The following is a 24651-nucleotide window of genomic DNA, read 5'->3' as shown; positions in this document are numbered from 1 at the left end:
CTGGCGTACTCCATTACACGGATGGCGGAGCCTGAGAAGCTGGCTGAACGAGCAGAGGAGCTGAGCAAGGCAGCGAGCGCGATCATCCCGCTCTGCACCTCTGTAGCGGTGGCTTTACCTCGCATCATGGCCTGGCAGCACCAGATACACCGCAACATGTGGCTCGGTCTGTCCTCCTCCATCCCCGAGCCAGTCAAGAAGGAGCTGCTAGAGGACCACATCTCCGCGGCCACGCTGTTCCACCAGCAGCTGCACTCTCTCGTGGAGCACATGCAGAAGACGTCAGAGGAAGAGGAGAAGATCTGGAGGCATGTGGCCGGCCCTCAGCACCCACCGAGTCGCTGGCGGGACCGCCGGGACCAGCCCCAGAGGCACCAGAGACGTTCGCAGTATCCTGTGGCATCAGTCTCTTGGCCCCCTGCTCCAGCTCCTCCTCCACCTCCTCCAGAGTCGTCTTTCACTGCAGCACAGCCAGCTTGTCAGCGCAGTGCCAAACATCACCGGGTGGCCTGCTCCTGGTCCAATCAAAAAAATGTAATCTCCAGAGTCCCACGGGGAGAGGAGAATCAGGGGTTCTACTCCTGCTATTTCCTTGTTCCCAAGAAAACAGGAGGAATGAGACCCATTTTGGACCTGTCACTGTTCAACACAGTGATAATGCAGCATCGTATTCACATGCTGACGATAAAACAAGAATTGGAATGCGTCCACGAAAACGATTGGTTCACTTCGGTGGACCTGACGGACGCATACTTCCACGTCACTATTATTCAGAAACACAGGAAATTCCTTCGATTCTCATTTTAAGGGGTCCAATACCAGTACAATCGTCTCACCTTTGGCGTTCCCTGACGTCCCTCCTCAGACGAGTGTTGACCCCAGCAGGGTGTTGACAGTCGTCTCTATTATGCGGCTGCTTGGCACAATGTCAGCGGCTCATGTGGTTGTACCATTGGGATTACTTCACATGAGATGGCTACAGAGGTGGTTCATCCGTCTGCAAATCGACCCGGTGCGTCAGTGAAGACGCCTGGTTTTAGTCCGTCCCTCAGTGTTACCCGATTTGGCTCACTGGAACGACCCTGAGGTCCTGAAGTCGGGTGTCCCGGAGGGCATCGTGTCACGTTTCTGTGTTCACAGATGCTTCTCTCTCAGGGTGGGGGGGGGGCACTTGTCTCTCTCAGGTAGTGAGGGGGCAATGGCCAGCTCACATGTCTCGCCACATAAATGCATTGGAGCTTCTGACAGTGTGGAAAGTGGTCCAGCATTTCGCTCCGGTTTTACAGAGGCAGCATGTTGTGATTTACACAGACAACCAAGTAACAGCGGCTTATATAAACCGTCAGGGCGGTGTGCGCTCGGCGCAGCTGCTAGACATAGCCAGAAAGCTGTTATGTTGGGCGCACAGATATCTCCTCTCTATCAGAGCGTTGTACATCCCTGGTGTGCTAAACAGGGGGCGGACATCATGTCGAGGGGAGGTCCTCAGGCGAGAGACTAGAGTCTGCACCCCGAGCTGGTGTCTCAGATTTGAGTTTATTGTTGGAAGCTTTGATGCTGGAATTTTTCGGATGAGGACCCAGTGAGGCATTGACTACATCCTGCTTCACCTTTAACCCACTAGTGATAGCCTTAAAGGGCGAAGCCTATACAAAATAGAACAATAGTTACGTATCGTAACGCCAGATTCTAAGTATAGGCGCAGCCCTTTAAGCTTTGGGCCTCACTGGTTCCCTTTATCAGCTGAAGTAAAAGGCTGTTATTGGGAGTAGATTGTATTTTTTTTTTAGGCAGGTGGCGTTGGGGGGCCCATCACATGGGTGGGCGTAGACTACGTTTTTTCAGTGCTGCACTGACGTGCGAGGGTAAACCCACTAGCGATAGCCTTAAAGGGCTGCGCCTATACTCATAGAATCTGGAGTTACAAAACGTGACTATCGTTTTAGCTTAAAGATAGAGCTCAGTGAACAAGAAAAGTACCTCGACCACTTGACGACTGTTTGCAGTGAGGTACGGTTAAGTAATGCCGTATAAACTGAGTCATATACACAGTATCAGATTGTTGGTAATCTGTGGGCAAAGTTTAAAAAGGGAGATAGAGCACATTCACACAGAGATCTTTTTCTTTCTCTGTATATCCTAACCTACAGAGTAAGTTTCAACCAGACATACTTCCCGTCCTTGTGATATTAGTCATGTTTTAGCCGCCATATGAGATCAACGTTTGAGGAGACAACAGTAAATATTGCAGATAATATCAAATTACAATGGGGAGCAAATGAGAAGTACAAGTGAAGGACATCAACAACATATTCACTAATAAAATATGAGATAGTAGTGAAGATATAACAATGATAATAATAATCATAATAATAAACCTACAATATGGGTACAGTACATATTACTGTAGGTATTAACCACACCTTAGTGTGTGATAGCAGCATAGAGTATTGGAGATAAACTTATTTTTTGCGGAGTGGTCATGAAAGGAACACTCTTTATTCTTGCTCTTCATTTGTGTCACATCATAAATCTTATGTTTGTTTTTCTTTGCAGTATGTCCTCACTGGGACTGGAGGAAGAGGACATCAATGATTATGACTTCAATGATATCCGTAATTCAGTGTGAGTTTATGTGTGAACTGCAAAGATCAATAATTTTTTATAACTTTCTGTTTTTGTCTGTAAAAATTACCTTTCTAGTCAGTTGTACTCACTAACACTTTTAAAGACACAACTCAGCAGAGGGCTAGGTGAGTCAGCACATCACACTACTGAATGAGTTATGGTTACATTGACAGAAAAATATACAGCTTCAATTGTCCTTTTTTATTGGCTTGCATTTATCTGGAGGAGCAATTTTTGACACTCCAAACTAGTGATGATTTTGCCATACTTTTAGAAAGGGGAAATGTAAATGACAAAGAAAAATGCTGTGAAAAAAAGACTTATGATAAATTGAGTAAATGCAATTAAGTATCTGAGGCAGAGGATTGTACACTGTCCAGGTAGTGCGAAATAATGCTTTGCTCTGAAAGGTAACACAGTTGGCATTCTTGGAGTCAATTTGATGTCTTCAAAATGTGGCATTTAGTTAATAATGTCCATACGTGCACCTGGCACCAGGACACCCTAGGCCACAGTTCAATGATCGACTTTGTAGTCGTGTCATCGGACTTGCGGCCGCATGTCTTGGACACTTGGGTAAAGAGAGGGGCGGAGCTGTTAACTGATCACTACCTGGTGGTGAGTTGGTTCCGATGGTGGGGGAAGATGCCGGTCAGACCTAGGAGACCCAAACGTATTGTGAGGGTCTGCTGGGAACGTCTGGCAGAATCTCCCGTCAGAAAGAGCTTTAACTCCCACCTCCGGGAGAGCTTCAACTGTGTTCCGGGGGAGGTAGGGGACATTGAGTCCGAATGGGCTTTGTTCCATGCCTCCATTGTTGAGGGGGCCGATCGGAGCTGTGGCCGTAAGGTGGTTGGTGCCTGTCGGGGCGGCAACACCCGAACCCGCTGGTGGATACCAGTGGTGAGGGATGCCGTCCAGCTGGAGAAGGAGTCCTATCGTGCCTTGTTGGCGTGTGGGACTCCTGAGGCAGCAGACAGGTGCTGAGGCAAAAACCCGGACATGGGAGGCCCATGATCGGTGAGGCCATGGAAAACAACTTCCAGACGGCTTCAAAGAGGTTCTGGACCACCATCCGGCATCTCAGGAGGGGGAAGCAGTGCATGGTAAACACTGTGTTCAGTGGAGACAGTGCGCTGCTGACCTCGACTCGGGATGTTGTGGATCGGTGGAAGGAATACTTCCAAGACCTCCTCAATCCCACCAGCATGCCTTCCTTGGAGGAAGCAGGGTCTGGGAATGATGGGGTGGGCTCTCCCAGAAGTCGCCGAGGTGGTTAAAAAAACTCCTCGGTGGCAGGGCCCCGGGGGTGGATGAGATCCGCCCAGAGTTCCTAAAGGCCCTGGATGTTGTGGGGCTGTCGTGGTTGACACGCCTTTGCAACATTGCGTGGACATCGGAGGCAGTGCCTCTGGATTGGCAGACCTGGGTGGTGGTCCCTCCAGGGGGACCGGAGGGTGTGTTCCAACTACAGGGGGATCGCACTCCTCAGCCTCCCTGGTAAGGTCTATTCTGGGGTACTGGAGAGGAGGGTCCGTAGGTTAGTTGAGCCTCGGATTCAGGAGGAGCAATTTGGTTTTCGTTCTGGCCGTGGAACTGTGGACCAGCTCTACACCCTCAGCAGGGTCCTCGAGGGTGCATGGGAGTTTGCCCAACCTGTCCACATGTGTTTTGTGGACTTGGAGAAGGCATTCGACCGTGTCCCTCGGGGAGTCCTGTGGGGGGTTATCCGGGAGTACGGGGTGTCGGACTGCTTGTTACGAGCCGTACGTTCACTGTACGACCGGTGCCAGAGCGTGGTCCGCATTGCTGGCAGTAAGTCGGACTCGTTTCCAGTGAGGGTTGGACTCCGCCAGGGCTGCCCTTTGTCACCGATTCAGTTCATAACTTTTATGGACAGAATTTCTAGGCACAGTCAGGGTGTCGAGGGGGTCCGGTTTGGTGACCTCAGGATTGGATCACTGCTTTTTGCAGATAATGTGGTCCTGTTGGCTTCATCAAGCCGTGACCTCCAACTCTCTCTGGATCGATTCGCAGCCCAGTGTGCAGCGGCTGGGATGAGAATCAGCACCTCCAAATCTGAGTCCATGGTCCTCAGCCAGAAAAGGGTGGAGTGGCCTCTCCAGGTCAGAGACGAGATCCTGCCCCAAGTGGAGGAGTTTAAGTATCTTGGGGTCTTGTTCGCGAGTGAGGGAAGGATGGAGCGAGAGATCGACAGGCGGATCGGTGCAGCGTCTGCAGTAATGCGGACTCTGCACAGGTCTGTCATGGTGAAGAGGGAGCTGAGCCGGAAGGCAAAGCTCTCTGTCGATCTTCGTTCCCACCCTCACCTATGGTCATGAGCTTTGGGTAGTGACCGAAAGAACAGGATCGCGGGTACAAGCGGCCAAAATGAGCTTCCTTCGTAGGATGGCCGGCTCTCCCTTAGAGATAGGGTAAGAAGCTCGGCTATCCGGGAGGAGCTCGGAGTAGAGCCGCTGCGCCTCCGAGTTGAGAGGAGCCAGATGAGGTGGCTTGGGCATTCGGATGCCTCCCGGATGCCTCCCTGGTGAGGTGTTCAGGGCACGTCCCACCGGAAGGAGACCCCGGGGCAGACCCAGGACATGCTGGGGAGACCATGTCTCTCAGCTGGCCTGGGAACGCTTTGGGATCCCCCGGGAAGAGCTGGAAGAAGTGGCTAGGGAGAGGGAAGTCTGGGTCCCTGCTTAGGCTGCTGCCCCCGCGACCCCACCATGGATAAGCAGTAGAAGATGGATGGATGGATAGTTTAAGATGTTCTTGTGGTTCTTATCACAGGACAACCCCTGCCTAAGGACCAGAGGATACTGGGAACTTACCGCTGCTCTCTAATCATGTCAACCATCCTCAGATTGTTAATCAATGAACAAGACGCCTCTAACAGACCTGTCTACCTTCCTTTTATAAGAATACAATTTATTGTGGAACTTCCTGAATATTTTGTTTTGTAATAAAGTTTGTTTTCTGATGAAAACATGTCATACAATATTTTCATGATGTAATCCTTTATGTTCAGTGTTATTTACTACTTCAAACTGATTAGATCCTTTTGAAATAAAAGAAAGACCATTGTGAGTTTTAAATATTTCTTAAATGACACAGTCAGCTTAAACGACAAAATACACACAAATGAAAAATCTTTATTGTTGTGTGGTACATGTACTATCAGCATTCACAGAGAAATCACCAACATCATCTTTACAGTGTTTTTATTTTGCTCGATCAAAAATAAAAACACTAGGATTCACTGGTTTGATAGTTATACTATATTACTCACTATAAATATTACCAATGGAGGTAAATTTGTTGAAGATATAATAGACGAAATATATCGGAAGTAATATGAGGCCATATCCGTTCATCAGAAATCATTCGGGCTTGTAGATTCTGGACTGGCTGGAGGTCTTGCTCTGTTCCTCCAACAGCGGTACGCCCCCGGCCTCTGTCCCCGGCCTCTGTCTCTGCCTCCGTCCATGGCCACTGCTCTCCCACTCTGACGTCTACCTCTGCCATGCCCTCGACCGCGGCCTTGTCTTCCCTGATCTGATGAGGTGCTCAGAGCTGAATTACAGTCAACCCCAGAACCAACTGCACTCTCATCAAAAGAGCTCTAACAAGAAAAAAAAACAAACAAACAAACAAAAAAAACGTTATAAACCCAAAGCGAAAATCTGACTGTAAACAACTGTGTACCAAAATAGGTATGTATGCGCCGTAGTCATTGAGTAGCTCCACATACACTGATAAACGTACACAAATACAAATCACTGGTTACTTTTTTTACTGTTGACTGTTGTTTCCAGCTCTCTGAATAGCAGGAATTGTTAGCAAGGCAATAATAAAAAATTTGTCATTTCTCATCAACCGATCAGCTAAACACAAACGGACGTGCTAACATAACCGCTCGTGCACTAAAAAGCATCATCCATCTGCCCTTTTTGCGGTAAATTGAATTCACTTACATGACAATGAGACATGCTTCCTTTTCTTTGATGAAAAAATATGGCAAACGGTGTAGCAAGTTAGCTCTCCACCGCTTCCTGGGCCCTGTTCTACGAAGCAGGATTACTGCCTAGCGAGGTAGCTTTGAGGAGGTTCCAGATTCCCTGTTCTATGACACGCGTTCACTCCTCAGCGAGGCAAGTCTGCATGGCAACATACGCTGGACATCAGAGCTCGCATTGTCTGAAGAGCACTCCGGCGCGCGAGAGTTTTCAGGGACCGCACCGACCCACTCTCTTTTTCAGATGACCACCTTTATAAAAGTTACTGGTTTTCCAGGGAGGGGTTGGTAGTACATTACACTTTCTACAAGTAGCTAAAGGGAATGAAGAACTCTCATTGCCGTAAAAAGATCTTCAATTCTGTTCAATGACAATATTTTATTGCCTGTATTAAAATTGTGACAGGAATTAATGTAGGGCTCATGTGGGCTACATATCACACAAAAAATATAAACATGATAGGAATGAAGAAATGAATAAATTCATCTAAGAAATAAATTAGGTATGTTGCATGTTACAGTAAAAGTGCATGTTGAACAGTGCTATTTCAGGATGATAATGGCACTTTTTTTTTTTTGCACTACACTTACGCATTTAGACTGTCAGCAATTTTCTGCCAGCACTCCTTCCGTGCATTAGCAGCGGCGACGGTGTTGCTTTTAACGTTAATTACATGTTTCACCTCGTCATACTTCCTCATGATCACCTCCTGCTCCTCCTGTGTGAAGTATGCGATCCTTCTCTCTCCAGCCTGCTCTGACACTCCAGACTGCTCCATGTCCGCCTTATATGTGTGCACATGCTCATTGCCTAGCTGGATCCACTTATGAGGTTGATAACCAGCGTTGTCAAACCGTGTAGCGAGACCGCCGGCTACCGCGCTCAGTTCAGCGAGGTAGCTCCAAGGCTATCTTGCTAGGCTGAACTTGCTTTGTAGAATAGGGCCCTGTACTCATCCTCCAGGTGTTATGATGGAACCCACATCAGTTCTAGGAAAACCCCGCCCCGCTGCTCTCCAGCCCTGGTGACGCAGTCAAACCACGCCTGCAACACGCTCAAGCGCAAGCGCAATAAAACAAACTGAGATGTCAAATGCTAAATTTGTCATGCAAGACGCAACGCACAGAAAATACACTAGTATAGAGCCCCAAGGGACTCTGCTCAACCATCTGGGGCTCAAGTGGTTAAATAAATGAGCTGATATTGGTCAAAATTAACTTGATATTTGAGTTAAAATTGCCTGTTTGTCTGAATTTACTTGCATATGCAACAGTGTTGATTCCCGTGCAATAATGTTGATTCCCGCTCACTCATATTGTTGTCTTGGCCTTGCATAAATGGAGTGGACTAATGTACATTTATGTGATAAAAATTTAAAAAATGCCTTTCACTCTCAGATATGGTGGGAACAAATCCTGTCGGGATGCTTGCATGAATATATCCCACTTCCCTGCCTTGAAGATAGGCTACCTATACTAGCAAAGCCAAAACATTTTAAACAGAACTATTCATTCAATCACACACACACACACACACACACACACACACACACACACACACACACACACACACACACACACACACACACACACACATCATCTAAACTTTAAATTTAAAATAAAAATACAAAAGTCAATGTAACGTTCAGAATAGAGGTGTGTTCTAGAACGCACGGGTGACGTCAGCGACGCTTGGTCCATGTTTTATACAGTCTATGGTCCAAATACACCTGCCAGAGCTATAGAGATAGTAACTTGTAACTTACTGGGCTCTAATTTCGTGGCGCAGCGCCATGCACTGCCAATTTGACAATTTGGTAGACCGTCTGCGCAGAGATGGGTGTGACGGCACGCCAGGGGGAGTTGACGGCGCACCAGGGGGAGGTGTCAGCAGATTCATGTTGGCGCAGTGACAATTTCGTGCCAAAAAAGTGCGCTGAAAGCTCGCCAGCTCCAACCTGGTCTATCCTCGGCGCAAGGCGGAGCGCACCCTTCGCAGCTGTAATTTGATGACAGGCGCACATGTGCGCACGTGTCAACAAAGCCTCAGAGGCAGGTTTCCAGAGTGTCAGGCACATTTTAATGCAATAAACAATTACAGCAATCACTATTTAATGTAACTGTCTGAACCAGCATAAACATTTATTTTTATATTACCTGTCCCGTCACATCTGATGTCAGATTAAAGCCGTTTGTCATAATGGAAAGTTAACCTGACGGCAGCTGGAAGTTTGATGCACATGTTACAATTAAACAATAAACAGCCTTAACATCTGATACTGAGTATATATCTGGTTCTCTTATTTCATTTAATTCAAAGAAAAGAGGGAGAGAAAAGACGAAGAAAAAAGAGACGAAATAAATGTATGTCACTCAGGATTTACCCGTGATTTCACATATTTCTCTGTTTTAGTCTTTATTTTTAAGTGATCTAAAATTATGGAGTACATTATTGTAAGGAGGATGAGGCGGAGACACCGAGAGAGTATACAGTATATCACCAAAGGTTCTGCTTGGCGATGACAAACCAGGAGTGCAGGTGGATCAAAAGTATTCTGAATGGATAAGCCAGCTGTGTAACTGCCTCTTAATTTTTTACTCCGAATAAAGACAAAGGAACAGATTAAATCTGTCCCGTGAGCTGGCCCACAAGGTGACGCGTGTCGTGTCCTCCGATTGCGCCCCGCTGTCCATTGACCTGCTGCAGGGACAGCGGCTCTGACCGTCTCCGCTACCAGCACTCTCTCCGCTGTGCTGTGAATCAGTCAGACCAATCAGATGCTGCGCCTCGGCCGCAAGGCATTTAAAGGCGAGGAGAGGCGCTCATTTGATTGGTGAAAACAGTGCTCGGCTGTGTTAAACCCACTCACTGCTTTTCTCCTCCCTCTCTGCCATTTGGGCGGAGGGAGGCGTGGACGCGCAGCTCTGCACCTGGACTGTGCCTAGACTGCCCCTCTCTTGCCACTGCAGGAAACTTGCAAAGTGCGCCGGTCACGCCCTGTGAAGGCTGGCGCAGGGCAGGTGCGCCTGCGCCTGCGCCTGGTCTACGAAATTAGAGCCCACTATCTCTATAGCTCTGTTTGGAACTATTCGAGGCTCCACAACCCGAAAGTAGACCGGAAGAAAGCGTACAACGGCGTCTTATGGGAGTGTCGTAACTCTTACTATCTCCATAGCTCTGGTGCTGAGCCACCCAGGCTGAAAACAGTAGAGGTGACCAGTATCGTTGGTGCTTGCACCCCCTGGTGGTCTCAGGCTGTATCGCCACTGAGGCTCACAGACAAGTCTCCAAACACAGATACAAATCGCTGCATGAATGTTTTCTTCTTCCGCGGCAGGAGTGTAGCAAAAGTCACGTGTGAGAATACATCCAATGTACTGGCCAGATATTCACAGACCACACACATAGTGATGAATGTATTTATTGACCTGTCTACGCTCACACATCAGTTTACGCAGCTGCAGATTTATTTTACATATATGTAGATCTGACTACACACACAGTTTATTTTACACACAAACAGATTTTTTTTAATAGACACTGTTTATTTTACACATACACAGATTTTGTTTTCACATTTAAGGATGTAGTTACACACAGACAGATTTCCTTTACAAATTTGTGGATCTGGTAACACACAGATCGCAATACACATTTGTAAATAGTTTTAGTTACAAATTTGTGGATCTGGTTACACACACAGATCAAAATACACATTTGTAAAGAATTTTGTTACAGTACTGGCCCCATAGAAGAGGTGGGAGAAAGTGTATAAAATAAAATAAAAAAAGCATGAACAAATAATCAAGAAACAAACAGATAAAAGAGAAGAAAGAAAGGTGGCAGTTTCACCAAAGAGGACAAAAGCCATGGTCTCATGCTGCAAATAGGTACTCATAATAAAGAGTAACACACCCACAGAAGTGTTACTCACTGGATATTTTCTCTTTTTGGGATCAGTCTCTGTAAATCCTAGAGATGGTTGTGAGTTAAAATCCCATTAGATCAGCAGTTTCTGAAATACTCAGACCAACAACCATGCCACATTCAAAGTCCCTTAAATTACCTTTCTTCCCCATTCTGATGTTCTCTTTGGACTGCAGCAGATCGTCTTGACCATGTCTACATGCCTGAATGCATTGCGTTGCTGCCATGCAATTTGCTCATTAGAAATTTGCATTAACAAGCAGTTGAACAGGTGTGGCTGGTGAGTGTAAACTGCTCAAGTCTACCTCTTTTAACTTCTGTTGGGACTATATTTCTGTTGTGGCCATATTTCTGATGTGTGGCATTTGCATTTGTGTTGTGGCACTGGCATTTGTGTTGTGGTTTTGGAAAACTGTCTGACACCTACCAGCCACCATATGTTTCTCCCAACATTTTTGGAATTAGATTTGTGCCAAAAAGAATCAAACAAAAAAATCAAACAAAGGGAAAAAAATTGAGAGGTATAATCTAACTCAAGCAAGATATTTGTGTAATTGTGTAACTAACTAGCCTTTTACCTTTACCATTGTGAGGCCGTGACTGATAACATGGTCCACAACTGTAGCCCTAACTTCATCAGGAATCCACTTGTATATACTTGGCCTCAAATTCCTCTTCCCCTGTTTTGTCCCCTCCTCCCCTTCCTCCCCCATCCTTACCCCTCTTCCACCACGCTAACCTTCCATTTTCCTGTAACAGAACAGTAGAAATGGAACACACTATGTCCTACACGTGTCAAAGTTAGCTAAGTGAGGGTTCATGGGATTCAGCTCTGAGTGACTGTGGAGAAGTGGGTAATCTTTGGTTGCAACTAATGCCTCACACACACACACACACACACACACACACACACACACACACACACACACACACACTATCTCGTAAAATTAGAAAATATTTTGTTTTGATTTTCCTGTTTTTACGAGATACTATCTCTTAAAAACAGGAATTTGAAAATCAAGAATTCCTGAAAATCCTTAATCGAAGAAGCAGGTCTCACCTGTTAAAACTCATTCAGTTTTACTGATTAGATTCATCTTGTCTTCTTAGAAATATGTGTAAATATGTGTAATATATAAGTGTTTTAGTGTTCTTTTTTAAAGACAAAAAGGTATGGTCACCTTGCCATGTTTCAACGTAACTCTGCCGTCTTCTTCAGATGCTGTCATCCTGACAGCTGTGGCGTGTCTTTTTATCAAAACTTGTCTTTAAGAAGAATAGATGGTATTGTTATTAGTTTGTCCTCTGGAAAGACACCTGAGGGATGCATCTGAAGTTTATCCAAGCTGGCTACGTGGTTAGTCAAGAAACAATCAAATAACTGCTAAAACTACTTGAAAAGTACTGGTTTGTAAAGGCTGATTTATGCTAATGAAGATGATTTTGGCACCTCCATGGGGATCCAGTATGTTTCTTGACCATCATTGCCAGCTTGAATACACTTCAGATCATCTTATTTCCATGCATCCTCCCGTATTGATCCAGCTGATCCTGGAGAAAAACCACAATGTTGAGCAGACTGCCGAAGACTTTGTGGGCTTTACACCTGAACAACCAATTAATGGTCCTTTACTTTTCATATTCCTGTACTTATGAGATAGTGTCTCATAAAAACAGGATAATCAAAAAGAAATATTCAAAACAAGAAAATCAGAAATAAATATTTTCTGTTTCTACAAGACAGTATCTCCTAAAAACAGGAAAATCAAAAATAAACAGCTTCTGCTTTTACAAGCTAGGATCTCATAAAACAGGAAAATCATAAATAAATATTCTAGCTATCTCATAAAAACAGGAGGATTTTTTATTTTTATTTTCGGGTGAATGCAATACGCCACCCTAGAAACGGGTAAAAAAAAGTATCTTAGATTTTAACTACCTTTAAGGCACTAAATCACGTGGTTTCTCGCGCTCCTCTAGGAGGTTCACGCCCACCCGAGGGGTTACTGGGGTCACCGCCCACGCCAGCGCGTGCTCACCTAAATGGGGGCCTGTAAACCCCGCCCTCGGCCGCGCGGAGGATGGTGACCGTCTGTAGCCTCTTCGGTGGAGCTTGCTAGCGCCAGAGAGGTTTGACACGAAACATGAAGGCGACCCCCTACAAACTCAGCTTTCTGCGCGTCTGCCTGCTTTCCTCCTTTATTTATCTGCTGTGTTCCACCTGTACGGGTCACGGGGTGATGCCCGGGAGCACCGCGGCCTCCCGGCACCCCACGCTGAGACGCAGCCGCCGGAGTCAGCATAGCGCCAGGCCCAAAGGCGGGCAGCACCACCGACCGTTAACAGACGAGCAGAGAGCGGACCAGAACCTGCAGTTTATGCTGAGTCTGTACCGGAGCGCGGCAGAACCGGACGGCAGGCCCAAGCAGCACCGGAAGTTCGGCTCCAACACGGTGCGTCTGCTCAGGCCGACTGCGTCTGCTGTGTATCACATACCTGCACCTGCGTCAACAGGTGAGAGTCAGGCTGTTTTTAATCCAGGTAAACACCTCAGTGTTGAAGCTAAAAGACTGAAGAAATAGCCTCCGAGAGGTAACAATGACTCCACCTGTCCTTGTATGGCGTGGTGGCGATGCTCTCCCTGCATTTTTCACCAGGAAAATCACTAAAAAGTGTCAGACGTTGACTCAAAATGCACGTTGTGTTGCTACTGAAGTGTGTTCTTGATAGTAAACCAAAAATAAGCCCGTTTTGATGCACCTTATTAAAAATATATATATATATATATATATTTTTTTTTTCTGCTTCAAAGATCATTACAAAAAGTGAAAAGTTATAGTTATTTAGTATGATACTTAAAGCACAAAATTTTCCAGTTTATAAATAAAATTAATTTACAAAACATAGCTGTCCGTTGATTTTATGTTCCCGTCGTTACTGCTTCTAGAAACCTTTATTTTGAAAAACTGCTGTGTTCCTCCAAAAATCCTCTTGGGTCAAAAGCATAGACTGTATAAAACATGGAAGTAGTCTCGCTGACGACACCCATCTGTTACTGAAACGGAAAATGAAGCACATCGGCTATAGCGGCCATATTGGTAGTGGCAACTGGCTTCAGCCTACAGCCATATAGGGCCCCGGCAGTCACATGACCCTCAGCTGTGCCTCTTATTGGGGGGGGCTGGCGATCTTAATATCATCTGAACAGCCAAGTTAGAACAAAATTCCCCCCCTGTACAGTGACAGCTGGTAGTAAAATTAGCGACTCAGAGGAGATGTTTTTTGAACCAGGCTGTAAATAGGTTAATGCTTTGAAAACGTCTTTTTTTGGCTTGGTGTGTATGTGACTTCTGCTACTTCTGGAGCCAGCCTCAAGAGAACTCTCCAGAAACAGCAGATTTTAGCACTTCAGCATTGTCTCATATTCTCAGACTGGAGGTTGCAGCTTGGTCAAGAGGTCATTGGAGGTGTTTCCATTTTGAGGAGCACATGGCAATTCAGCACCTTCTCTTCATTTGTTGACAATTTTAAGAATTAAGTGGTGATCTCAGGTGAAGACCTAAAATTTTCTCTGTGTTGTGGAGTTTATAGTACAGGGAAAGAAAATTTGATTAAAATAATTGACCAAATTGTATGAGTAGCTGATACACTGCCTAGCCAAAAAAAAGTCTCCACCAGAAAAAAAGATCACACACTCTGATACATTCTCTGTGGCATTGTTTCAATAAGCTTCTGCAGTGCCACAAGATTAATTTCCATCCAGTGTTGCATTAATTTTTCAAAATTCATGAATTTTTTCTTGCATTGATGATGGTTGAGTCTAGGGCTTAGCGATATTTTAATGTTATGATTATATCGATTTATTTCTTCTACGCAATATAAAAGGGACTCTGTCATTTGTGTTGATGAAGTTCATTTTGCGTATTGGTAAACAGTAAATTTCTTCATATGGTCTGTAAATTTGCTCCTATTTCCCCTCTTCCTTTCTCTGTATCAGTATGTCACACACACTAGGTGTCCCTGCTCCACCTCCCTAGTTCTGTGACTAAGGCTGCACGATATGGCCAAAATCCAATATCTCGATATTTGTAGGCTATATCTCAATACACGATATATATCTCGATATTCTGATTTCTCTTCTAAATCACCATATTAATGTTAAATCCAACCCTTTGATGTATAATAGAAATAGAAATAGAGAATAGAAAATACTTTATTTATCCCCGAGGGGAAATTCAGGAGTCACAGCAGCATTTAAGAAAACAAAAGTAAGAAAGAGTATAGAAAGTGCAAAAAGGTCCATAAGAAATTAGATGACGGCATCCCGTCCACCACTCGTCCACCACTCTCCAGCCCAGCCAGTCTCTACCTCCACAGGGTCCAGGACTGAGCCTCCCCAGCAGTCTGTTCAGTCTCTGTCTCCTGGATCCTGTCTGCTCACAGCAGGCGAAGCTCCTCCAATGTGGGGCCGGCGTCCGATGTCTGCTCCGTCAGCCACGTCCGTGAACAGCACGATGCCGCTGGGTTAGCACGGCTAGCTCGTCCATCCCCCGGGGCTAGATCCCACGTTCCCAACAACGATGGATGGAAGGACAGGTCCATGTCGTCACCTCCCAGCTCACAGCCGAGAACCAGCACGTCATCCTCACCTTCTCCTCCTCAGCTTGAGGGAAATCATCAAGCCCTACACTAGTTAGCATTGGCATGATACAGGCTGCTAACAGCTAATTTCGCATGTAAACAATGCAGCCATGGTTACATGTAGGATCTCCAGACAAACACAGGAGAAAAGTAGTAAAAATATCACTGAAGCCACAAAAAGTTTGGTGTTCGTGACCGACAAGGAACCATACAAAGTGATGCTCCACTCCAAATACAAAGATTACGAAAAAGAGACGAAAAAATTACAAGAAACGGACAAAGACGAGAGAGCTGCTGCAACAGGCAGCTGCAACAGGCAGCTGCAACAGGCAGCTGCAACAGGCAGCTGCAACAGGCAGCTGCAACAGGCAGCTGCAACAGGCAGCTGCAACAGGCAGCTGCAACAGGCAGCTGCTAGGGCAGCGCCTAGCAACGGATCTAAAATGACATCATTATAAGGATTCAAGCAGATCATTCAGTTGGATTTTTTAAATTTAAATGCAAAAAGGGGAAAATCTGAACCAGGTAAAGTTCAATAAACCTTTTATTTTAAACCAAACTTTATGTAGTTACATATTTTTAGTTCCAGTAGAATAATTCATTCAGATTTATTCAACTGGCTGATTATATTATATTATATTATATTATATTATATTATATTATATTATACTTTCAAAGTATCATGAACTAAAGTTGGAGATATTACTTTTATTTCCATAAATCAGCTACCTGGTCATGCTGAAAGAACTCTAGTGATTTCTGTCTTTGAGCCTGGGGTCTGGTTGAATTGTATCACTTTTTGGTTTGTCCTCTGATCATATCTCAGCCTGCAGTATTTTGGTATTCAGTTGTAAAATAGCATCAAACTCACCTGCCGTCATGTTTCGAGCAGTGATCAGCTGATTGCTTTGACTGAAAGGCACTCGGGGGGGGGGGGGGGGGGGGTGCAGGTGCAGGTGCAGGTGCAGGTGCAGGGTGCAGGGTGCAGAAAAGCAAAAGTGAAAGTTAAAAAGGTTCCGTGTTTGTTTCTCGTTGTGGGGAGCTGGAAGAGAATCAGGGATCATACAGGCAGCAAAGCAAACCCAAATGAGCAACTACTACAGTCTTGAAAACAAGCCCCAGGAACCTGCAACCCTAGACTGATATGACGTCCACGCAACTTTTCATCTCTCCTCTCCTAATATCATAACATGCATGCGCAGGAGAATTTTTCTGGGCGGGCAGGGGGAATGTTGTGCTGGCTGTGAGAGGAGCACCGGCTGAACAACAGAGAGTGAAACGAGCGAATCACCGAAGATAATTACGTTCTGACATCTGAAAAAATGTAGTTTTCTGTTAATACTCGATGATTGCGATATAGCCATTTCATTCATCTCACGTGCGCCCACGATACATCGAATATACTCAATATATGCCCCAGCCCTATCTGTGACGTGACCTTTTTCCTAAATGCTGTCACACATTCGGTGCAGGATGAAACAGTAATAGCAGGTGCTTCTGAGCAGAGAGCCGAAAGTGCCAGCAAGTAGGGATGCTCCGATCAGCATTTCAGTGCCTATCACCGATCATTGAAATCAATATCTGCCAATCTGATATTTCCGATCACAGCATAGAAAGCAGCAAATGATGCATTATTGTGTACCATACATTGAGTATTAAAATAGGAGATGAGAAAGTATGATGATGAGCTGACAATCTGTTTTATTGCAGAGAACGTGCAACGTTTCACTCTAGAGACTCTTACTCTAATGCCGCGGCCACACCAAACGCGAACACGCGAATTTACTCGCGCGAATGGCCTGTCACGCGCCGCGTGAACGCCCGAGTCTCGCCACTGGACTTTTTTGACAAGCTGAGGCGCGAACACGCGAATGCGCGGTACTGCGCATGCGGAGTAGAGAGCTCGTTCATTTAAAGACCGAAAGTCCAAAAGAGCAGCTGAAAAACAATGAGCTGTGGTTTCCAAAGCATGACAGGAGAGTGTGTGAAAGCTTTGGAGATCACAATCAATGCCTGCTGCCTCTCCCTGGTAATCCACCAGCCCTGCTTGGCTGTTCCCTGCGATCTCATCCTCGATCCCCCGAACCTCCGACCCCCCGTACCCCCGACCACCCGAACCCCCGACCCGTGTTCCCGGAGGTCTCCCTGGGGATAATGAAGGGATGGAGGAAAGAGAGGAGCAAAGTGAACTTCCATCTTTTCCCTGGCTCTGCCCCTGCCCCACTCTTTCCTCCTCTCTATCAGGCTCAAAACTCTGCTGAGGAAAACACAGTCGGACTCAGTGATAGCCTGTGCAGGCAAATCCAGCTGGAAACGAATGTTTTCAGAACTTACATTCAAAACCTGTCTCCTCAGAGACTTTCAACCAAGCCTGCTTCTGTTTTTCCAGTCTCTGTAAAGTACACACGTCGTATCGTATAACTCTGGATGATGACACACCGCACAGATTGTTTTCTCCTCCATCCTCCAGCGGAGTTGGAGCCGGAGCAGGCGGCAGTTGCCCCCCAACGTTGTCAAAACAATGACGTCGTGGGGGAATATTTTGAACTCGAGCGAATTCGCGTCTACCGCCCAAACGCGTGAACGCTCCAAACTTGCCGCGCCAAACGCGCGAATCGCGCCGCCCGAGGCGAATCGGCGGCTAAACGCGTCTTTGCATTGACTTTGTATGTAATCGCGCCGCAAATTCGCGTTCGTCGTGGCCGCACCATTAGAGACAACTTGCAAAGGCTGTATAAAGTCAAATATAATCAATCATAAATCAAATAAAATGTATATGTTTACATCTCATGTGCAATAGTCCACTCCAAAGGTTCCTGAGCTTGGAGTTTAAACAATAGCTTTCCTGTGGAAAGGTAATTAACTAAACTGCCACTAACAGGCAATAACAAAAGATAAATTAGATTTCAAGTCAGTTTGTCTGCATTTGAAGAGATAACAGACAAAAAAGTGCACAGCAATTAAAGAATTTACATGTATATTTATCTGTTGGCCCATTGTGTAACAAGTTCTTTTGTGTCTTTTGGACCCATTTTGAGAGAGCCATGGCACAGTGCACAGACACAGAGAAATAATATTAAAAATAAAACAACAAAATACATTGCTCTCTGTGCCATCTGTAACTATCTCAGCCCAGGCATTTCTGCCTGACAGTGGGCACACAGTTAAGACTTACTTCTCCTTAAGCAACATCAGTGGCAGGTTGATCCAGATTTTTCTCCATGTTCTTGGCATTATCCTGTAGAATAACGTGAAGCTTTTCCCTCGAAATTCCCCATGTTTGGAACATGTCCCTGTATGCTGCTGCACGCGCCTCTGCGGTGTGCGAGCCTGGAAACTCTTGAGAGTGAAGCACTACTTTTGTAAGCACCAGGTTTTCATTAATAAATTCTGCAGTTAGGCTCAGCATAGACAGGACATACACTCAACTCCATATATCACTCGTGAAGCTGATTGCGGCGATATTGTCGTTTATAAGGCCCTTGATGTGCTTATAGACATTTTGATATAACTCCAGCAGGCAAACGTCAGTAAAATATTAAATATTTTCGCTCCAGTGGTGAATAGCGGGGATTCAGGCAGGACACGAGGCGTTTAAACCCTGTGTCCTCTACCACCGACAGCGGCTGCTCATCCAGACAGATAAACTCCATCACTTTTGCGTTAATTTCCTTTCTTCTTTTGCTATCGTTGCCGTAGGTCTGCTGCCATTTGAGCACATTTGTCAGTCGGCTGCCGAAGTGATATTTGGGGAGGCTGTTTCACCTGCTCCGCTTTTTCTCCTTTGGCTCTCGTCAACTCGAACTGTTCAAATTCTTTGTGGCTCGTCTTCAAATGGCGAATTAGGTTGGTTGGTGTCTTCCTCCAGGGGAATTTCTTTTGAGCAAACATTTAGGGCTGAAACAATACCTCGAATAACTCGAGGTACTTGAGTACAAAAAATGCTCGAGGGATTTTCTTCACCTTGAAGAATCGTTAATTTTTAAAAAAAGATCAGAGAGTGGTATTTCAAATAAAGCTGACGCTATACTTAGAGAGTTTTCATACCCCTCAAGTTACCCACCCCACCCCCACCCCCCCTGCTGCCGTAACGTTGCTGCCCCCTCAAACAGTTAACCCAGGGAAAACACTGGTGTGATATTATATGCTTTCTGTCCCTCACATGATGTTATTCCTCTCTCCTTCAGTGTCCACAACCGTTACACACAAATGACTTGTTATGCAAATTAGTTGATCACTGATTTAGTGTTGTAGATAATCTACAAAACACAGCACTGAAAAGTGAAGAAGATTTAAAAACAGAAACATAATAGAGCTAACTGGGCTGGTGTCAGGGGTAGAAGGGTACAAATATCAAGTAGTAATGGAGCCATATGTGCTCCAATACAGCAGGGATCATCATTTTAGTCTGAACACTGCAAAGACTCAAAATCTTTCAAGAATGTCTCATTCTTAGTTAAAATGTCACATATGTTGTCAGAATTTAAAATCAATCACCAAAAGTGACTTGATTTTACACTTGCTTAAAACAAATTTCCATTTGAAAAATAACTGCTGTTTAAGTACGCCAATATGTGTTTTATTCGAGTACTTGATGTAATTTTCAGTAGAGTACTCGAATACTAAAATATTCGATAGTTGCAGCCCTACAAACATTACAAATTGCATAATTCTGGTCGGCTTCTGAAACTTTCAAAAAACTCCCACACTGGCAACGCCATTTTCTGTCCCCTCTTTCCAGGCCTGAGAGCGTGCTCAACCACGTGACATAACAAAGCGAGACAGCCAATCACAAGCGCCCATTTAGGTGACCTGGATGGAAACGTTTTTCCTCCAGCTTTGTATGCTCAATTGCAAATAGTAATTCTCATGGGTTTAATGTTTTCTTGATCGGCCGTGTTTGATCGGTCATTTTGAGAACGCCGATCCCTTCCCAAAATAAATAGTCAAGTTACATCCCAGGAAGCCTGACTTCTCATCTATAACAGTGGCAAAGCAAGAACGAGCATTTTTTTTTTTTTTTGACATGATGGAATAAAGACGTTAAAATAGATAAAATTTTAATTTATGTTGAAATATTATGGTTAGTGGTTAACTGGCACTGTTGTATTTGTTGAAAAAAGAAAACAAATAAAAAATTACTGTTCAAAAAGCCACCAATTTCATAGAATGACCCCCAAACAGATTTAGTTTAGACAACACATAAAGATCTTAGAATATTGGGCTTTGGAGTTTGTTCATGGGAGTGCACCTTGCATTGAGAAATTACTGTAGAATAGTATTTGTTTTGTATGTGTTTTTTTTTAAATAAATACATTTGGGGGAGAAAACTTTAAATAATGTTTCATTTTTTTATTTTCCTTTGTCTCTCTTTTGTTAGACCATCACTACAGCTTCACGGTGCAGTATCACCTCAACACTCTCCCATCAGAGCAGCTGATCAGAGCCTCCTTCATCCACCTCAGGTCTTCTTCCTCCCCCAGCACCCAGGTCCTCCCTCCTCCCCGCTGCAGGGCTCAGATCACTACCCTGGGCAGCAAGACCCTGGCCACCCTGGAGCCCCACGAGCAGTGGACAGAGACAGACATCACAGCACACGTCCAGCAGAGGGCGCACCAGGACAACAGGGGACATTTAACTCTCACTACTCTGTACTGGTGCACAGAGCTGGATGAGGGCGGCGCCCTCTCCAGGTGGTGGACTCAAGGCAGAAACAGACAGCCTCATGTGGAGGCCCCGTCTCTGCTTTTATACCTGGAGAAGGGGCAGGAGGTCAGGGACTGGATGGGGGACTTGTTAGGTGCTGAGGGGGAGATGGTTATAAGGCAAAAACTGCCATGGCACCCTCCACTGCGCAGTCGGCGTCACTCCAAAAATGCCCAGTCTTCAGAACCCAAAGATCCTTCTCTTGATGCTCTGAAAAACGCGCCACAGTCCCCCTCTTTGTCGTTTTCCACCTCCCCCTCAGCCGTTACCATCCCTGAAATCCCATTCTACAAACACAAAACCAGCATGCCCAAAAACCGCTGCAAGCTGCACTCCTTCCGCCTCTCCTTTGACGAGCTTGGCTGGGGTCATTACTTTATTGCACCGCCTGTGTACAACCCTCGCTTCTGCAAAGGGAACTGCCCGAGGGTGCTCCACTACGGCTACCACTCCCCACACCATGCCATCATCCAGACTGCCATCAATGACCTGGGCATGGGCGACGTTCCACCGCCATCTTGTGTACCGTACAAGTACATGCCCATGAGCGTGCTGGTGATGGACAAGAAGAAGGTGGAGTACCGGGAGCTGGAGGACATGGTGGCCGAGTCCTGCACGTGCCGCTAAATCCCCCTGAGCAGACCTTAGGAAAGAGACTTTAAGGGGCGGATGTGACTGTCTGATCTCCGATTTGAAAGGAAACCACAGTGAGCTTGAGACTGTCTCTTAAAGCGCTTTAAAATGTTGCCTGTGAGGAACTGAGAGACATCTGCTAAGAATCTGTTTAAGTTTTTCTTGTGTGAGCTCTTTAAAGCACTGTTCACATCATCCAATGCTCTGGTTGCTGCTTTAATGAGCTCTAAAGCACCTTAACTGCAGAAAAAAGGAGGTTAAAGTCACGGACAGAGCTAACTTTATGTAAATAATGAAGCTGATGCTAACTTAAAGAGCAGCTCCATCAGGTTTGAATGACTGTGGCTGTAACTAGCAGGGGTAACTTTTAAGGATGAAGGAAGAAACACTGAGAATTAAAATAAAACTTAAGCATATTCAACAGAAACAATGGAATTAACGGATACCTTATCTCTTTGAGGTCTCAAAAAGATATCCCAGTCCTGAAAATAAATATCAAGCAGTTTTAAAGGATGAGAGAGGTGGAGCATTGCCAAAAAACCCTGTCAGGTTCTTTTTTGCCATTCCTTGTGTCACACATTTGCACTTTGTATATATTATAAAATGAGAGGTCTTAAAAACCTTAGAAAAAGGCTGCTGCTGACAAAGCTTTAAAAATTATTTAAAAAAAATGAAGAAAAAAAGTATTAAAAAGCACTAATAAAGGGAACCATGGAAGTGTAATCATGGAGGAGAATGCAATTTTTTATGTCAAGTTGAAATGAGTAATAAAATGAAGGCATGTTTTCTAAAGCCCCATTTGTTTTCCTCCCCTGTTGTTGAGCAGAGGGATTTGTTGTTTCACCAGGCAATGTTTTAAAAGGTTTAAGAATGTCACCTTTCTATCAGTTCCGTGATAGAAAGGTGAATTTATTATTTTTGTGTTTGATACATCGTCACAATGTTCTCTCCAACTGCACTGCAGAAACTGAGTTCTAATCAAGTCTTTATGTCTTATTTGTGTCTCATTGGATTTAGACACATTAACCTGACAAGCCCCCAAAAAAAGTCTTATTTCAAAATATTTGAATATAAAAATGAGATCAGGGCCGGTATTCACAAAGAATCCTCAGGCTAAAAGTAGCTCTTAGTAACGTCGTTTCTGGAAAAATCTCTGAGTTCCTCAAATTCTAAGATTCTTCTCTGACTTTTCCCTCAGCAAGATAAAAGTTATTCACAAAAATTTTCTGAGAGCTCCTCAGGTGAAAAACTGTTCAGAGGAGCCAGGAGGAGTTGGAGAAGCGTCAGAGTGGACGCTGATACTGGGGTAGGATTTTTTTTGTTTTGTTTCTGCGAACCATTCACAGCTTTTAGAAAACTGTCAAACCTAGCAACAGGGTCAACCACACCTCCTCACTAGGATCATCAGCTGTTCTTGAAACCGCCTGCTACATACTACATGTGAATGTAGTATGTTGTAATAAAGTTCTCATATACTTTCATTTATAAAGACACAACTCATTTAAAAAAAAATAAAATAATGGAAAACTTCAAAAGCAAGGGAAAAAACACTGCAAAATTCACTTTCAAGAAATAGATTTATTTTGTATTCAAGTTTTGAAAACGGAAAATTTTCCAAGATAAACTGAAGGTAATTAATTTTTAAATGCCTGGATTATTTTAAACAGGCTAATTTAATACAAGCAGACAACAGTAGACAAAAATTGACTTGGAGATTTGTGATCGCTCATCTAATTTCTGACACTTAATGAAAGTGCAATGTAACATAAGTCCTCCAGATGGCGCTCTTAGCAAATGTAAACTGTGTATTACTTTACTTACTTTCTGCAGTGGAAAGGAGCTGCTTCTACACACACACACACACACACACACACACACACACACACACACACGTGTGTGTATGCATATATATGTATATATATAGATAGATAGATAGATAGATAGATAGATAGATAGATAGATAGATAGATAGATAGATAGATGGATGGATGGATGGATGGATGGATGAAAGTGCAAAGAGATGAAAGTGAAAAACTGAGTTTATGATGAAGTCTCTTTTTTTTTCACAACTCCTTGACCTCCTTATCAAGTGACACCTCCCTGGAGGTCATGTGGGATTTACACAAGGTAGAAAGGTCGGCTAGACATAAACAGGCAAAGACAACATCAAAGCAAGCAAAACAAAAGACAGAATTATTGAAACAACACTCTTTTACTCTCATACTGTCAGTAACGATTAAATGACAACTAGATAGTTCTTTTTATTGCTCTGTGGTGAAGGGCAGCTCTTGCTCTCACACAAAAAGACAATTCATAGACAGTGAACAAACACTAAAAGTATCCCAGATCTGACTGAATGTTTTTGTTGAATTAGTCAAACTGAATTAAAAGGTTTCAAAACATGTAGGAGAGTTTAAATGAAGCTGGACTAAAAGTGCAGTGATAAACTTAAAAAAGTGTAAACTTTATCAGCTCTACACGAGCCTCTGGCACTGAGGAGTTCAGACCCTGGACCCAGTCTGCTGTCGTAACTACAGAACTACAGTGTCTGTACATAAAGAACATGCCTTTGATGGTTAATGCAGTGTGCACTGTTTGCATGTTTGTCCAGGTTTATGTTCACTGCAGCAGGGCACTGACGAGCTATTTGGAGTCTTCATGGAGCATAAAAGTGCTTTAAATGTACAGGTCCGAGACAATATGTATCATATCTTCATGCATACCAAGATCTGTCCTCACTGTCATTACTGCCTTTTCCTGTAAAATGCATGATGGGTTTAGACCATAGACTGTATATAGAGTGGACAGCGTGGCTCCGCCATTTATCATTGTACAGTTTTGAAGCCAAAATACCGCCGTCTCAGGCGCCACCATTGTAGCAGTTTGGAGCCAGATTCTGCGCGGTAGAGACGATGAGGGATTCTGGGAGACTCTGGAGCTGTGTGACAAAAATAATAATAATTTTTTTCTTTCGAGAGTCTAATCACTTCCTGACTCTACCTCCCGACAAAAGTACACGAGAACGGCAGCTGTCAATAATCGTGAAACGTTACGTAAAACCTCGTTTTTAACCTTGAATAACTAATGAAAACAA

The 24651-nt window shown here is 44.5% G+C and overlaps 1 protein-coding gene across 1 annotated transcript; it reads left to right on the top strand.

Moving 5' to 3' along the window:
* Positions 1–12625: 12625 nt before the first annotated feature.
* On the top strand, positions 12626–22355 carry bmp15 (bone morphogenetic protein 15). Its single transcript, XM_074661831.1, has 2 exons — positions 12626–13091; positions 20599–22355. Exons 1-2 carry the CDS (start codon positions 12722–12724, stop codon positions 21549–21551), a joined length of 1323 nt encoding a protein of 440 aa, XP_074517932.1. The 5' UTR covers positions 12626–12721; the 3' UTR covers positions 21552–22355.
* Positions 22356–24651: the final 2296 nt, after the last annotated feature.

This window comes from Halichoeres trimaculatus, unplaced genomic scaffold (genome assembly GCF_033239565.1).
Source record: "Halichoeres trimaculatus isolate MK-OKI-2021-1 unplaced genomic scaffold, fHalTri1.1 fHalTri1_scaffold_22, whole genome shotgun sequence".
NCBI classification, from domain to species: domain Eukaryota; kingdom Metazoa; phylum Chordata; class Actinopteri; order Labriformes; family Labridae; genus Halichoeres; species Halichoeres trimaculatus.
Note: the sequence above shows the minus strand (reverse complement) of the source record. Positions and strands in the feature narration are given on the sequence as shown.

Coding starts and splice junctions, on each gene's coding strand:
- bmp15 (XM_074661831.1), top strand. CDS start 12,722: ATGAAGGCGACCCCCTACAAACTCAGCTTTCTGCGCGTCTGCCTGCTT. Junction 13,092..20,598: donor ACCTGCACCTGCGTCAACAG/GTGAGAGTCAGG, acceptor CTCTTTTGTTAG/ACCATCACTACAGCTTCACG.